General features: G+C 40.1%; 2 protein-coding genes across 2 annotated transcripts; both read left to right on the plus strand.

The window, feature by feature from the left end:
• Positions 1 to 3,853: 3,853 nt before the first annotated feature.
• Positions 3,854 to 12,919, plus strand: LOC308154161 (dipeptidyl peptidase 4-like; the record flags this gene model as incomplete). Its single annotated transcript, XM_080527336.1, has 26 exons — positions 3,854 to 3,943; positions 4,295 to 4,382; positions 4,867 to 4,959; positions 5,319 to 5,413; positions 5,593 to 5,667; positions 5,760 to 5,812; positions 6,136 to 6,208; positions 6,926 to 7,046; positions 7,275 to 7,429; positions 7,646 to 7,743; positions 7,991 to 8,120; positions 8,322 to 8,360; positions 8,559 to 8,657; positions 8,785 to 8,855; positions 9,270 to 9,323; positions 9,606 to 9,727; positions 10,053 to 10,103; positions 10,274 to 10,372; positions 10,478 to 10,547; positions 10,805 to 10,999; positions 11,425 to 11,479; positions 11,603 to 11,702; positions 11,824 to 11,882; positions 12,093 to 12,165; positions 12,376 to 12,449; positions 12,827 to 12,919. The coding sequence occupies 26 exons, from the start codon at positions 3,854 to 3,856 to the stop codon at positions 12,917 to 12,919; spliced, it is 2,325 nt and encodes a 774-aa protein (XP_080383462.1).
• A 1,791-nt stretch (positions 12,920 to 14,710) lies between these two features.
• LOC308153278 (glucagon-1-like) lies at positions 14,711 to 16,865 on the plus strand (the record flags this gene model as incomplete). Its single annotated transcript, XM_080526365.1, has 5 exons — positions 14,711 to 14,805; positions 15,006 to 15,161; positions 15,804 to 15,920; positions 16,457 to 16,603; positions 16,761 to 16,865. 5 exons carry the CDS (start codon positions 14,711 to 14,713, stop codon positions 16,783 to 16,785), a joined length of 540 nt encoding a protein of 179 aa, XP_080382491.1. The 3' UTR covers positions 16,786 to 16,865.
• Between the last annotated feature and the right edge of the window lie 403 nt (positions 16,866 to 17,268).

Here is a 17,268-nt window from a genome sequence, read left to right on the forward strand (position 1 = left end):
TATAGATGTAGAGTATCATAGATGTAGAGTATCATAGATGCACCATGGCTGTAGAGATAACCCATGACTGTACCATAGATGAAACATGGTTGCACCATAGATATGATGTATGATGTATGATGTATGATGTATGATGTCTGTGAAGGGTCTGTGTTGTCCTCACCTTCCTCCCAGCTCAGGTAGGAGAGGGGGGGATCCGTCTGACCACTGCCAGCCCTGAGCCGTGTCCAACTGGTGGAGGCCTATCCACATCCTGTCTGGCTTGCCATCATGGCTGCAGGTCACAGACACACAAAACAAGAAGAGAGGAGATGAGACCCGACAAGATTATGGAACCTGCCCTTGTGAACATAATAATCATAATTGTTGAACATACTGTGTTTATCTTGACAGTCAACTAAAATAACTGTTGTAGGCCTTTTCAAAACATTGGTTGTATTGTGTGTGTCCTCTAAGCTGTGGGATGATGTAATAGCCTTAGTAGCCATAATAGCCTAGTGTCTCCAAAAGCCTCCTTGTAAAAACTCTCAGAACTGCTCTCAGAAAAACAATGAGATCAAACTGCTAAGTGCAGCAGCCTGCAATGCAACGCACGCACACACACACACACACACACACACACACACACACACAACATTTCCTGTGTGGCGGGCTGTGGTTCTACCAATGCTGCACTGCTCTGTTCTCCAGCACCCACAGTAAAAGTGTGAACACTGACAATTACCTGTGAAATGTGCAGGGTCTTGATAATGTACTTTTCTCTTAAATCGAGTCTATTTGACTTCCTGAACTGACTGAAATGACATTGTCATCCCCTAACCCCTGGCAGACAGAACTCAACCTCTTCAGCATACTGCACGTATGACTAAAACCCTAGTCTAAAACCCTGACCTATTGGATGACTAACTCTTTATCTAAATCCCATGGTGGGTTTATTATTGATTAAATATGTTTAATATTATGGTGGGTTTTAGATAAAGAGTAAGCATCGAATAGGTCAGGGTTTTAGATATGGAGTTGAGTTCTGTTAGAACTAGCAGGAGGACTAACTCCATATCTAAAACCCACCATAGTTACAGGCCATGTGATCTGCTATTTACTGGCACCGGGTGGCACTAACCACTGGACTAAAGTAGAACATGAAATGTTCTCAGAGAGAGAACAAAACTAACAGTGTCACACCATGGTACAGTATGATGTGGTGTGCTATAATGCACACCTTTCTACACTATACGCCTCCCTCCCTCTCCCTAACATCCACGCAGTCCAATAAAATCTATTACATGCTCAAAATAACACCTGTAAACAATTTCATTAGCGTTTACCATCAAGTTACAGGTAGATACATGGACGCTGCATTGGGGCAAAAACAAGTGATCTATTTGTTTGCAAAGGATGTCCGGTCCATGGGAGCTAGTGCTGATATGCTGCCTGTGCCCACCCAATAAAGACAGTCTTGTATTTGTTAAGCTTTTAACAGGCTTTTAGCGCTTATCTTCCGCTGCCCATCACTTATGGGCTCATAATTGGTTCCTTCACCAACGTGATGAAATAGTCCTATATCTTTCCTGATCAAGATCTCTCAAAGAGCTCTCACAGTCACAAAAAAAGAAGCTATTTTTGTTTCATTTTCCTGTAAATTGCTCATCTCCTACTCTGTTGATAGTGGTGGTAGTTATCTTCTTCACTATCCATTTCGATTGCCTTACAGCACCAAGGCCATTGTGGGTGCCATATAACTAACTACATGTCAGTGTGAGGCGTGTGTATCTACTCATACTGTATGACCCGATAGCTTCAAAGCCTTTTAAGTTCACACCAGGGCCTCTGACGTCATGAGTAATGGAAAAAATGAGGTGTTCGACAATGCCTATCAATGTCTATCAATCAATGTCTACTGTGTGACTACTGACTACCTTTGTGTGGAATACAGATACATTATTTATAGTGGAGAGATTTTTAAGATTATCACTGCAAACAACAAACATAAAATAACATTTGAAATCACATTCATGTTCCGTTCCGACAGTCTACTGTATATATATATATATATATACACATTATAATATATGCCATTTAGCTGACGCTCTTATCCAAAGCGACTTACATTGCAGTGAATGCAATGCATACATTTTTCAGTATACAGTATATGGTCCCAGCGGGAATCAAACCTCCAACATAAACGTGTTTGTGCTATGCTCTACCAACTGAGCCACACAGGACCACACTGAGCCACACAGGACCACACTGAGCCACACAGGACCACACTGAGCCACACAGGACCACACTGAGCCACACAGGACCACACTGAGCCACACAGGACCACACTGAGCCACACAGGACCACACTGAGCCACACAGGACCACACTGAGCCACACAGGACCACACTGAGCCACACAGGACCCCACTGAGCCACACAGGACCACACTGAGCCACACAGGACCACACTGAGCCACACAGGACCACACTGAGCCACACAGGACCACACTGAGCCACACAGGACCACACTGAGCCACACAGGACCACACTGAGCCACACAGGACCACACTGAGCCACACAGGACCACACTGAGCCACACAGGACCCCACTGAGCCACACAGGACCACACTGAGCCACACAGGACCACACTGAGCCACACAGGACCACACTGAGCCACACAGGACCACACTGAGCCACACAGGACCACACTGAGCCACACAGGACCACACTGAGCCACACAGGACCACACTGAGCCACACAGGACCACACGGAGCCACACAGGACCACACTGAGCCACACAGGACCACAATCTAAGGGTTGTTCACTGTTGGGGATTTCAAAGCAGGCCTTAAGATGCTTCTTTATCAGCTGGCCTATTCTTCCTCCTACATATTGATTGCTGCATTTATGATATGGTTTTATGTATATAATCCTCACCCGCACCAAGTACAATGACCACATCACTCCCATTCTCATGTAACTGCACTGGCTACCGGTCCAATACCACATTGACTTCAAGATCCTCCTGCTCACATACAAAGCCCTTCACTCCCTTGCACCCACCCCCCTACCTCTCCGATCAACTACACGAATACGGGTCTCACATGGCTAATCCTCTTGTTTCCACTCAGGTCGTCTACTGTATGTTCCCACGCTCCCTGTAATATGGCCCATTGACCTGAAACACAAGGAGGAAGTTCATTAATGAGTCTGTAAACATAATTTATTAGGGTTAGGGTTAGGGTTAAGGTTATCATAAGGTTATCATATGGAAAAGATAACCTTAGAATCCAATGCATAGAAATGTTGATTCATTAGACATAAAGCCAGACTGTGCAGACAGCTACCAAATGTGATTGGTTGGATGTCACCAACCATTTGTACATTCAAGAGGGTTATGCGTTGTCATACAGTATACTGTTTGCGTTTGATGAAATACCCTGGCATAAATGCCCTACAAACAAAATAAAAGATATAAATACAAATGTATTCATTGAGCATAGAGCATAAGAGCAGCGTGACATTTGGTTTAATCTATCTAGGCCTACAGTAGGCTATTGAGAACTGTCTAATAATTAATTAAATAATTAAATAATTAAATACCTCTTGTATCTGTGCATATGTGGAACATTTTAAATTATAATTAATCTCCACTGAACTGCAACCTCTGAATCTGAGCATGTTTCAAACGATTTGAGTGATGCTGCAAAAGGGGGTATCCTAACAGCAGCCTACTGTATGGCATTGGGGGAAATTAATGGAATCATAAATTAGCCATGTCAAAATATAGGAATAATTCAGTTGACGTATAACCACTGAAAAGTAAGGGCGTACTGTAGTTTCATTTGCTGGAAATGGTGTAATTTGATAAATCATGGTATGCTCAGGCTACTTCCTGATCAAGACAGCCAAAAATGGTGCACGTTTTAACTTGACGAACTTTACTCCTTGGGATTGTAGCCTAGTACCACCTTTGAAGCGGAAGTTTAGATAATATTTAACAGAACTTCGCATAAATACTTCGCATAAATTCCCTCAACTTTATTTCTGCACCATTTACAATTCAATCGTTCAGTGGGTGACAAGTGTCCTGGATTGCGGTCCGTGGGAATTTGAATTAACGGATCCACCATCCATCTGTATGTCAACACCTTAAAGTCGGCACAATGGTTAGTACTATAAACTACACAACGTAGTAACTAAAATCTTAATAATAATCTTAAAATCAATTATTGTCGTAAACTCGAGAAAACTAACAACATATGGTTGGTGTGCGTTCGCCTGAATTTAAACATTTTCCGGTGACCTTCCACAGAACTTCATATGTAAGCTGCTCCTGGGACTCTTCGGGGTAGCAGCAGTCATCATCTTAATAGCAGTGCCTACAGCAATATTTTTGAACGGTAAGTGGTTCCACCTCTAATTGCACCCAGTGACCCAATAAACTGTCGTTAATGATCAAAATAAACTAATTTTAGTGAAATAATTATGACGTTTATTAACAAAACATCAATTAGATCATGACATCTCTACATGCCACCAATTTGCGTTATTACTTAATTACTGTATTACAATAGGCCTATCACATGGCACCAACATCGTCCTATAGTATTTATTTCACATATTAGACAATAATACGTTCTTAATCAAAAAGTAAAACGAATGTGAATCAAGAATGAAGAATCAAAAATGTCAAGTCATTAATGTGCACACTGTACTGTTATCTGTACTGTTATCTGTTCCAGAACTCCTCCCAGATCAATATCTATTTTATCATATTGTACTCTGACCCACCTGTTGTTTCATAATTAGATATTGTTTTATATGTTCTCATACAAAATATGTATGATATGAATGCTTACCATAATTGTGTCAATGTTTCAGAAGAAGAAGAAGTTGAAGATCAGAGGACTTTCACTCTGAGTGATTACTTCAACAGCTCCATGCGGGCCAGTTCATACAACATGCGCTGGATCTCAGGTATATCACCTATGAGCCTGTCTGGTTAAATACAGTAGTTACAGCAAAATACGATTATTGTGTTGAATCTCAACCAATCATTATTTCAGCTTGGAATGAGATACTCAACAAATCAGTGTTTACAGTAAGAAACGATAAGAGCCAACAACATTTTGTTAGTTTTTTGCTGTTTAGACAGGCAGGATGTTGTTTGTTTACTTACAAAACTCATTTAGCGTTTTTATTTGAATAAATTACAGTAAACCAAGTGCTACACTGTAGCCCATGCCTTGAGTGGCAACAGTGCAATTAGAGCAGCTCAACAATCTTCAGTCAATTCATTTTCACTCTAAATTAATCTCCTATCTTCCTCCCCATAGGCGGTGAATATCTTCACACCACCAGTGAGGGTTCTGTCTTCCTGTATAACGTGATAGAAACCACCGCTTACAATTTCTTGAGAAGCACAATATTTGTAAGATAACCATGTGTGTGTGTGTGCGTGTGTGTGTGTGTGTGTGTGTGTGTGTGAAATTATTTGTATGTCAAACTGTATGTACTGGAAAGTCTGTAGTGCGTTAGTGTAAGTGAGTGTTTCATCTAATAGACATTTATGTCATCTATGTGACAGCTGTTACTTTTTTCCAAACGCAGGCTCAAGTAGATGCCTATGATTACTCTCTGTCTGCTGATAGGAGATATGTTGCCTTCAAGAGCAATTACACTAAGGTAATGTCTTATTTCGATTAGTCAGAATTGACAAGTGTTACATCGACACCAACTTGTACAATGATGCTATTTTGGTGAATGTGTTTCAACAGATGTGGAGACACTCCTACACGTCCTCCTATTCTCTCTATGATGTGGAACAGTCGTAAGTCCCTTAATCCATTCATGTGCCTAAATCTGCCCTATATTAATGTTCAATCTAGACTGCCCTTTGGTTTCTCATAATTACATGATTATCTATAGGGTGTGTACTACATAATTGTATAGATAATTTCATAGAATAGAAGTGGGTTGACCAGCGCAGGTGATGGTAAGCATACAGTACTGTACAACACTAGACAAACAGAGGAGTTGAGGAGGGCTATAAAAGTGTCCTAGGAGATTGTGTGAATGATTTGCATTCATGATTAAAAAAAAAATCTCTCTCTTCTCAACTCAAGATGCTTAACTTTCCCATTGTCTGTTTAGGGACTTCATCACCACAACAGACATTCCACACGAAACCCTGTATTTTGCATGGGCCCCAATAGGACACCAATTGGTATGTTGGCACATCAAAGCAAAGCAAACGATTGAGAGTTTGTTTCTGTTATGCTTGGGGTGTGATACGGTATGGTATGCCACACCTATTCCAAACACTTATCCTTAGGTCTAGCTCAACAAAGACAAGTACTTTAGGTTCAAAGTGGAATTGGTCAAAGATCAATCTTCGATCGTTTTTACACTCTACTCTACTCTACTCTACTCACTCGTTACACTCTAAAGAACAGGTATAATGTGATTCAAAAGGTTTATATTACACAACCCCATACTATGATAGGTCTGTGGGCAGAGTAACACAGATAATCAGCTCTTTATGACCAGGCAATTGTTGTTATATTAGATTAGATTAGATTAGATTAGGTTAGATTAAACTTTATTATAATTTCAGTGCCAGACAACAAAATGCAGTTTAGCATCTAACCAGAAGTGCAAAAAGTGATATAAAAACATGATATAAAAACATGATAATAATAGTGATAGGTACAGTAAGGCAAGTACGATGGTTTAGAGGTGTATACAGTTATGAACTATGTGCACTTAAGGTAGCTTATGTACAGTATGTAATGTACAGTTGTATAAAAGAGACTGGTATGTGAAATGTGCAATAATCAAGTTGGATTCACTCCAGTCATTGGATCATTTCATTCACTTATGTAGAAGAGGAACCTGGGTCATTAACCGTTAACCATTGCCCTTGTGCTCACCCCACACATAGGCCTTTGTTTGGGACAATAATGTGTATTTGAAGTCAAGCCCTACTACGGAGGCTAAGCAAGTTACCTTCAATGGTAAATACAACCAGATCCTGAATGGACACCCGGATTGGGTGTATGAGGGTAAGCAGGCCAACACCAGATGCCTCTATGAAACATACACATTCCCTGAATCCAAATTACAGCAAATGTTCATGGTCATGTTGATTTGGAATTTGTTTGGGGATTGAAAACAATTTCCTCAGCACAGACGGAACTCTATTTCAACAACAATTCAACACACAAAACAAACCAACTCAAAATGGATGGATGCCCAGTCCTGAAAACAATATTTGTTTCGTTCTCTCTTAGAGGAGATGTTTTCTTCCAACGAGGGGTTGTGGTGGTCACCAGGAGGGAAGTATGTGGCCTATGCAGAGTTTAACGACACCCAGGTCCACACCATTGAGTACTCCTGGTTTGGGACGGGACAGTATCCAGAGACTATCGTCATTCCATACCCTAAGGTGGGACAAAACTCTTTTGAAACTATACGTCCAGTATACTGTATCTCCGAAAGCTCCAACAGTTGATTCAGGTTGGACTCTGCAATCTAGGTTCAATCCAGGTACTCAAGGTGTTCCCAGGTCTAAACTCTCCGAATAAAAATCTAGGTTGGTCATTTACACCATGCCTTCAACAGCCCTATAAACTGTTTTTATTTTTGTTTTCCCATCATCCAGCCCGGCACTCCCAACCCAGTAGCGAAGCTTTTTGTGGTTGACGCGGCAAATACATCAAGCATCGCAGAAATTGTTGTGCCCGCTTCAATTGGAACAGGGTAAGGAAAAAACTGCTGTCCCTAGTATACCACGTTGGATTTTTTGTATCAAGTTACCCAGGTGAAGTTGCCCTTCTATGACCTGCTGGAAACAGCAGCAGCCTCAGCCTACCTCTCAAACAACCATCTGTGTGTGTGTGTGTGTGTGTGTGTGTGTGTGTGTGTGTGTGTGTGTGTGTGTGTGTGTGTGTGTGTGTGTGTGTGTGTGTGTGTGTGCATGGTGCGTGCGTGCGTGTGTGTTATTTAGTGATCACTACTTATGCACAGTGACCTGGGTAACAGATGCGCGTGTGGCTGTTCAGTGGCTCACGAGAAGCCAGACGCACCTCCTCCTCCAGATTTATGACCTTGACGGAACCAGCTGGAAGGAGGGTGAGGTACGTCATATAACTATTCTACCACCCCCATGCATGTGTGTGTGTGTGTGTGTGTGTGTCTGTGTGTGTGTGTGTCTGTGTGTGTGTGTGTGTGTGTGTGTGTGTGTGTGTGCGTGACTCACAAAGAATATCAGGAGAGTCAATCGTCACTGAATAAGAATCAACTGTAAAACAACAACCATCTGTTTTTTGTATTTTTAGAAATTTGAGCTGCAGGTCACCAGTGGTTGGATTGGACGGGTATGTATCATACATCAAATCAGTTGGACCAGTATGGAAAGCAGTATGCCCAGTAGTAAATGACCAGTATTCAAATAATTAGTCCTTTAATATTATCAGTACATTTCCTGCCTTTCAAAGACATTCAGGGATATCGTTAATTATTATGAGTTATGAGTGAACACCCTTAGATTGTTGAATTCACACTCTCTTTTCTAGTTTTCGCCATCAAGTCCTACCTTTGCTGAAGACGACATGAGTTTTTATGTGGTGATGAGTGACACCGCCGGATTTAAACACATTCATCGTGTGGCAGGAGTAAGTGGTGACACATGTCCCTTCATACATACATCTCACCATCATGGTTGCCCAGAGAGGTTTATGACACACATTTACTGTACCATTATACAGTATGTAAAACAGTATGTGCCTCCTATGGTTTCAGGGCACGGCAACACCAGTCACATCTGGAACGTGGGAGGTCATCGATATTTTCAAAGTGACTGCAGATGCAATGTAAGTTTGCAAGATCAAGCCTGATGGAATGATGCTTAGGAGTTGTTTGCGTCACACACATGTGTACAGTACACACACACACACACACACACACACACACGCACACACGTGCGCACACACACACACACACGCACACACACACACCACACCACACAACCACATTAACTCACTCTTTATACAGTATAGTATGTGCAATGCTGTGCATTTGGAATTACTGTACCTGCACAATGAGATGACTTTCCAGAATTGTTTTCAGTAGACCTGCCATCCATTTTTTCCCCCCACTTTTTATTAATGTCCCACTTTTTTCCATTTCAGTTAAATCCGTGTGTATCCATTTTACTTCACATTCTACAGCAGCCATATTGGAGAGAAGCCATAGAATAAAAGAGAGCACTGTTCTTTTTTCCATAGATTCTACTCAAGTAACGAACACGGTGGGCTGCCAGGAGGGAGGAACATTTACAAGTAAAAATCTCCTTGTTTTACTTCTATGCTCTGGTCCTACAATGCTCACATGTTCTGTTTAATGGATTCATTGACATGCACATTTTTAATCATAGCATGCCATCATTTCCTACAGTAGTCATGTAACAAGCATTGACTTTACCAATAATTCATCTGTATATTAATTGAAACAACAATATGCACTGACAGTGATGTAATTTTCTGTGCGTGTGTGCGTGTGTGTGTGTGTGTGTGTGTGTTTGTGCGTTTGTTTTTGTGTGCGCACGTGTGTGTGTACTGTAGGATCACCACTGGCGCCAGTCCCGTCACTACCTGCCTCACTTGTACACACCAAGAGGACAGGTGTCAGTACAACTCAGCCACCTTCAGCCAGGATGCCTCCTTCTTCCGCATGGACTGCTACGGTCTGTCACAAGACCAACGCCGTTGGTGTTTCTGCATCCCTGTGAATTCTAGTCATAAGAATAGAAATGACATCCTACAACAAAATCAGCCAGCATGAGCTTCTTTATTTTGTAAAATCAATTTAGTATCAAGAAGTAGTTCTTCTGGATCATTTGGCATGTCATTCCTCCTACTCTCTCTCTGTATCTGTCTCTGACTGACACACACACACACACACACACACACACACACACACACACACACACACACACACACACACACACACACACACACACATACTCATGCTCATGCATACATACTAGCCATGTGTTGGAACCTCCACAGGTCCTGGGATGCCTCTGTACACTCTCTGGGACAACAGGGGCACAGGGTCAGGTATGTCTGCACAATGTGATATGAAGGAAGCAAATATGTGACACATTCTAATGCTTTGGTCCTCATGTCGGGATACGATGTAATGATCTGACTTTTCTTTCGAAAAATGTGAATACATTTCCGTGTTGTTGAAAATCAAGTGTACACTTTCCCCTATGTCATCTTTGTAGAGATGGAAGTTCTTGAGGACAACAAGGCATTGGAGGGCACACTGGCTGACCATCATATGCCCACCATGCGTCGTGGCACTATCAAGCTGGGAGAATTCAGTAAGGTTTTTGGTGATAAGAATTCAGTTATATACTGTAGTTCAGTCTACTACAATTGTTCATCCTTTATTTGTTAATTCATGGATGTTGATGTTTTCTGTACAGACCTTTGGTACCAGATGACCTTGCCCCCTGGATTTGACAAATCCCAAAAATACCCATTGCTTATTGACGTGTAAGAACTTCTTTATATATATATATATATATATTTGAATGCTTTGTCTTCAACAGGCATTTTACAAAAAAATATTTGTTTTACTATTCCAGGAAGTAAATCTTGCCTTTCTATTAGGACATCTAAGGCTTGTTTGCGCAAAGTAATAATATTTTGGGACCATATTAATGGTGTACTGATGAGAAATATACAAACACTTTTGAGTAACACAGTGCATTAATACAACAACTGTTGTTATTACCTCTTCTTTCCTAAAGTTATGCAGGGCCTTGCAGTCAGAAAGTGGACTACCGCTACAGGTTGAGCTGGGCCACATACCTGGCCAGCACAGAGAAAGTCATCGTCGCCAGCTTTGATGGAAGGGGAAGTGGTTACCAAGGCGATAAGATAATGCACTCCGTCTACCACCGTCTGGGGACTTATGAGGTGGAAGATCAGATAACCGCTGCAAAGTAAGGAGGAGAGACGGAGGTCGGGCGTTTGACGAGACAATGGGTTCTGCTAACTCCCAGAAAACAGCTTGCTGTGTTATTCCAAACCTCAGAGTTATTGAATGAATACGTCATGTAAATAGACAAAGCTTGATTAAGATATTCAGGGGCTGTTATGAGTTGGAAGGGTGTGATGTAACCAATCAGATGCGGTCAACTCAGGACAGATCTGATGCATTATTGCTTAATGCTCCATGGTTTGACGTCAGAGAGATGTTGAGTCAGTATTTCAAAATCGTGATAAAACTTGTATCTTTTCAAATGTATTCTGTTGATTAAACCATGAATCAATATGACATCTTTTGATAGTCCATCACATTAGCATACTAATTAGTGTGCATATTGGTGTTTTACAGCAAGTCACTCTTTCCTTCTCTCTCTTATAGGGAATTTATTAATATGGGGTTCATCGACAAAGCCAAGGTTGCAATTTGGGGTTGGGTGAGTTTACCTCTATGCAGAGAATCCATCATTGAACCATATAGTACAGTATAATGTGTTTGTGTGCGATTTTGTGCAGTTTGAATTGAAGGCCATGATTAGTTGTTGCTATATGTTTTCCAGTCTTATGGAGGCTATGTCACGTCAATGGCTTTGGGAGCAGGAAGTGGAGTATTCAAGTGTGGGATGGCAGTTGCCCCGACATCCAAATGGAAGTATTATGGTATGCCAGTCTAATACCTATATATCATCATTATAATTTAAAAAAATGAATATACTGTACAGAATTTCAAATGAACTGTGTAACATATTTTGTATATACATGTACTGTGTATATATTTCAGACAGTATCTACACAGAACGTTATATGAATCAACCCTCCGAAAATGCTGAATTCTACAATGTAAGTTGACATCTTCTAATGGCCGTACTATTCTGTAGCGAGATTAATTTAATGCAGTCAAATGAATCATATTAGGAGGAACATACTGTATATATTTTAATGATACTGTATTGTAATTATAATAATATAATAATTAAATACATACTGTAGACTGTATTTTATTGAACCTTTAATAGAATTCCACCCATGTATTTGATTTTGTCTTTTCAGAACTCCACGGTGGAGGAAAGGGCTAAGAATTTCAAATCAGTGCAATACCTTCTGATCCACGGAACAGCAGATGGTAAGCCGACCGTTAGTATTTCTGGAATGCACTAGTTTCTGCTCTTTCAAGTTGCAATTAACTACCATGCAATGCCTACCAAAATCCATTTTGCTTTTGAAACCCATTAGTTAAGGTCTTTAACTGGGATACTTTGTCACTGTATACTTCCTGTGATTGCTTAATGTATCATGCATACATTATTAGTTATTATTTATCGATTTGTTTCAGACAATGTTCATTTCCAGCACGCTGCCCAGATCTCTAAAGCTCTGGTGGATGAACAAGTGGACTTTGAAGCCATGGTGAATATTTAGGGAGCAGGAGTTAGAGAACGGGAAATAATGAAATGTGTTACAGTCTTACCTCACTAAAACTTTAAAATTAATATACACTATATGCTCCATTGGAATGTGTACTGTATCACATTGAAATGCACTGTCTGCAACACATAGCTACAAAATAGGACAAGTAATACTAAAACCACACAAGCCTAGTAATTTGGTCAGTTTTACATTAATCATCAACAGTCTCTTTCACTACCTCTTTCCCATTTGGGTTCATTATCATCTAAAAAATGTTATTCGTGCACAGGAAGAATGTTATTTTCTATGGAATCGCCCTCTTTGGTTTGAGGTTTTAAACCTTTTCTTTGTGTACATTCTCTCTCCTCTTCCCCCAGTGGTACACAGACAAGGATCATGGTCTAACAGGAACAGCCAGTCAGCACGTCTACACCCACATGACTCACTTCCTCCAGAAGTGTTTTGCCTGAAACCAGATGGACAATACCAAACTCATCCTGAATGATCATATTTCATGTTGATAACAAATATGTTTCTTTATGTTTAGGGGTATTTGATTTTGAAATCTAGTCTAATGTTGGAAAAGTACAAAAGAGAAGAAAGTAATCATAGTTTAGTTTAATAGAATGGTTTAACTTTTGTAATGAATGAAGTTGTTTACAAGCTGGAGCTGAAGTCCACAATGTACGTAAGTACAGTACACACTCCAAAGAACATGAACACAAGTGCACACTCCAGAGGACATGAACAACGAGTACACACTTCAAAGAACAAGAGGCATCTGCATTGGAATTGAATTGACATAAAGTAACCTGTTCTTGTGTCACTTCTGTTAAGAATAGTTAACAGGCTTCATTTGAAATGTAGGATGTGAGACTTGATTTAACTCAAGATCATTGTTGCCACTTCTGACTCAGGATCTGTACATTCCTGACATTGAAATATGCATCAGACTGAGACTGAATTATATATCAAAAATGATTGTATTACCAGCTAGTTGTTTAACTATAAGAACATACAGTAGTAGTATGTTGTTTTTGAAGAGAAAACTATGAAGCAGAATGGGGAGAATAAGAATGCTGTAGATCTATAAAATGTGTATTCTGATGAATTAATAAAAGTATTACTGTAAAATATGTCATTTGATAGTTTTATAACTCTCTATTATCAAAACTGCATTATTAAAACTACATCAATTGTTTCTAAGTCTAAATGGCAGTGTATAGGCAATGAATAGCTAATTCATTACCTGTAATAACCTATTATGACCTTCAAAATGCAATGATACAGTGCCGCCATTGGTCAAATAGTGAGTAATCTTTGATGAAAGGAAAACTACTAAACTAATGTCCCTTTATAAAATACATACAGTAGAAAGTGTACACAAACGAGAGTATCAACTGCATAAATGATCAACCCATCAATCAATATCAAGCTGGAAATAATGTACTCATGATTATTATTTGGAAATATTTAATGATGGAGTTTATTATCCCAATACATGAAAACAAATTCACAAAAACAAGAGTATGCGTAGCCTACACATGGAAATGTTCTTGGCTTCAATGGGTGTTCAAAGGAAAAATACTGTCGATATTTTCCATCCATGTTGCTATAATATATAAAATACACAAACACTGACTCAGCTTCCCGATTACAGTAAATATCCCACACCATCAAGACACAGTAGCACTTTATTGTTTATTTTTTCTTCTGCTTTTATTTGACAGGATAGCATCTTGTTTGATCTCTACACCTAAGTGAAAGCTGTTATCTCGCATGGATAATGCCACATCACCCTTTTTAAACAAACCTTTTCCTCACACATTTCGCCTGTGCAACCGAACGGGGGCCTGTGTGTAATGGACCGAGAGTAACGGATGGGCTAAACGGGATGGGAGGACCGGCCCACCTGATTAGACCAGGTCCCCATGAGCCTACTATATAAGACCCTGTAGACAGACAGGACACCAAGATACAACCACAAGGGACCAGGCAGAGGAACACTTACACACACTCACAGGCTCAGCCAATCCTTTCTCATCTATCCAATCATCATCAGGAAGAGGTGAGTAGCTTGGACTGGACGCATTTTTTTCCAACTGGATCTCGACACCTCTGGTTGACTCTCAGTGCTATTAAAATACGATTGATACTGTATGCAGCTATTTTACTTGAGTGAAACAGTGTGAAGCTGATACACTTTGGCTAAGAAATCCCTGTTGGGTGATTGTGTGTGGTCCTTTCAACAGATCATAACCATGAAAGGCATTCACTCCCTGGCTGGACTTCTTCTCATGGTTGTCATTCAGGGTAGCTGGCAGATCCCTTTACAGGAGGCAGACGACAACTCAAGGTACAATTCAATTATAGTTTATTTTTTACTAACCCAAATGAACAAATAGAATGCATAATGCCATAACATAATTATTGATCAAAGGATGAATTTGTAAGGCGCAGAGATGATCAGTTGTTCACAGTAAGCAAATGTCTTGAAAGGCATCTCTAAACTAAAATGTAACAAAACACAAATAAAGAAACTGTGTATTTCTTTAGCTTAGAGACCACAGACACACTATTGGAGCCTCTGGGAGGCCTCTCGAACATGAAGAGACATTCAGAGGGCACGTTCTCCAATGACTACAGTAAATACCTAGAATCCCAGAGAGCTCAAGACTTTGTTCAGTGGCTGATGAACTCCAAGAGGAGTGGGTGAGTGTTTCCATGTCACATGTACATGTTTTAGGTTTCTTCAAGTTTGTCCCTGTTTTTTTGGTTCCATGTAGAACCACAAAGCCGGTTCTGCGGTACCAAAAGGGGTACTTCAAAGGGTTCTTCTGCGTGGACAAGCTGAAGAACCCTTTTTTTTTAAAGGTGTAGACTTTTAACGTGTTATAAATTCTGTTATGTTCAGAATTTAGACTAAAAGTATTCTGAAGAGATATTGATATCTCATTGTTCGGTCTTTCATAAACCTTTAGTATGATGACTATCTCTTTGTCGAACAACTGTTTCAGTATTATGAAGTTGATGACATTAAACTAAACACCTTAACTCCTATCTAATATGAAATTGGCCTATGGATGTGTTCCGTCCTTCCAAACAAATCAAATCAAACTACTTACTTCTGCATCTGGTAAAAGAGTTCAAACCAGATACATTTGAAAACACAATAATTGAGAGTTGCACTGCCAAAGTACAGATATGTATGAAATAAGTAATACAATGGATCCACTAAAACGTTTCTCCTGGGTTAGATTGGAACCACTACCAACTATTGAACAACATTACAGATGAACTCTGTATGAATTCACTCAACATACCCCCTCTCCCCCTCCTCATCTCTCTCTCTAGTGGTCCATCTAAGCGTCATGCCGACGGGACCTACACCAGTGACGTGAGCGCCTACCTGCAGGACAAGGCTGCCAAGGAGTTTGTGACCTGGCTGAAAAGTGGACAGGCCAGGAGAGAGTAGGCTCCCCCTCCCTCACTCCCCCTCCCTCCATTTACCTACAATACCAACATCTGGCGTCATGTTTAAAGAAGAGAGAGCAAAAGAGAGAGAGGAAAAAAGAAAAAACATATAATCCACCGCTTGCATACAGTATTTCCTCCTTCCTGTACCACTTCATCCCATTCTTGAGGCCTGTGTTGACGTTTCATGTGGTTGTGCAAATAAATCCCCTGAAAATGTGCGCTGCGTTTACTTCTATTTCCCCTCAAACGTATGAGTGTTATTGGGAGAGCTGTACATATTTACACACAGCATTACACATTCACTGTGTGCATAATGTTCATATATCCGCCAGGTGTTTTTTTTTCCGTGCAAAACAAATAATTAGAGCTAAGAACTACAATATTTCTATACAGATCCATGCTCAATGGTAACTTGCGGATGATGATTTGTTGGTGTGATGTGGCCTTCATGGTGCATCCAGATAGCAGGTTATTTTATGTGAAAGAAGTGTTGACACTTTCTGACGCATGTTTATCTTGTGCATACCCAGATCTGCAGTGGAGAGAAGAGGGGGTGACGCAATCAACAAAAGGCACGTAGATGGAAGCTTCACCAGTGACGTGAACAAGGTTTTAGACAGCATGGCTGCCAAAGAGTATTTACTTTGGGTCATGACCTCTAAACACTCAGGGGCAAGGTAATGACCAGAACTAAATCCAAGTCACACAATGTTGAAGTGAAGCTTTCTGCGTGCATACCTACAGAGATATTTGATCAATCATACGATAAAATAAGTGCATACTGCCTTGCAAGCTATTTAACTACACCTTTTGTTCCAACTTTGTATTTTTCAGTAACAAACGCCAAGAAGATCATTGAAAGAAGACAAACACTTCCTTGTTGAAGAGAATCTCTGGGACGTTGCTACAAATAAGAAGCCATCATAGAATCTAAAAGCCATAGGCCTACTGCTTAGCATATTGTAATGTTGATACAATGTTGGATTTTCTTTTTTTTAGATGTTTACTCTACACTGTGTGATAAAAAGAAACATATAATATATTCTTCCAAAGTTCTGGGGTACCCTAAATGTGTGCCCAATCAGTCTTCAAATTAAGAAAAATATTTTTCTATGAATTCACATTATTTTCTATATTTGTAATGTTGAAAAATAAGAACATGAACACAGGTGTGAAGTAAAACTCAGGTAAAGCGCCAAAGTCTGACTCTGGTAGCTGTTGTGTAAATGTTAACCCAAAATGCCATACTGGTGATCTGCTCTGCAAAAAATAAAGTCTTTCAATGTATTTGTGGTGTGCATTATCAAATCTAATTGTATATGTTTTGTTTTGGAAAATGTCC

The sequence above is a fragment of the Nansenia antarctica genome (genome assembly GCF_963989245.1).
Source record: "Nansenia antarctica genome assembly, chromosome: 3".
In the NCBI taxonomy this organism is placed as follows: domain Eukaryota; kingdom Metazoa; phylum Chordata; class Actinopteri; order Argentiniformes; family Microstomatidae; genus Nansenia; species Nansenia antarctica.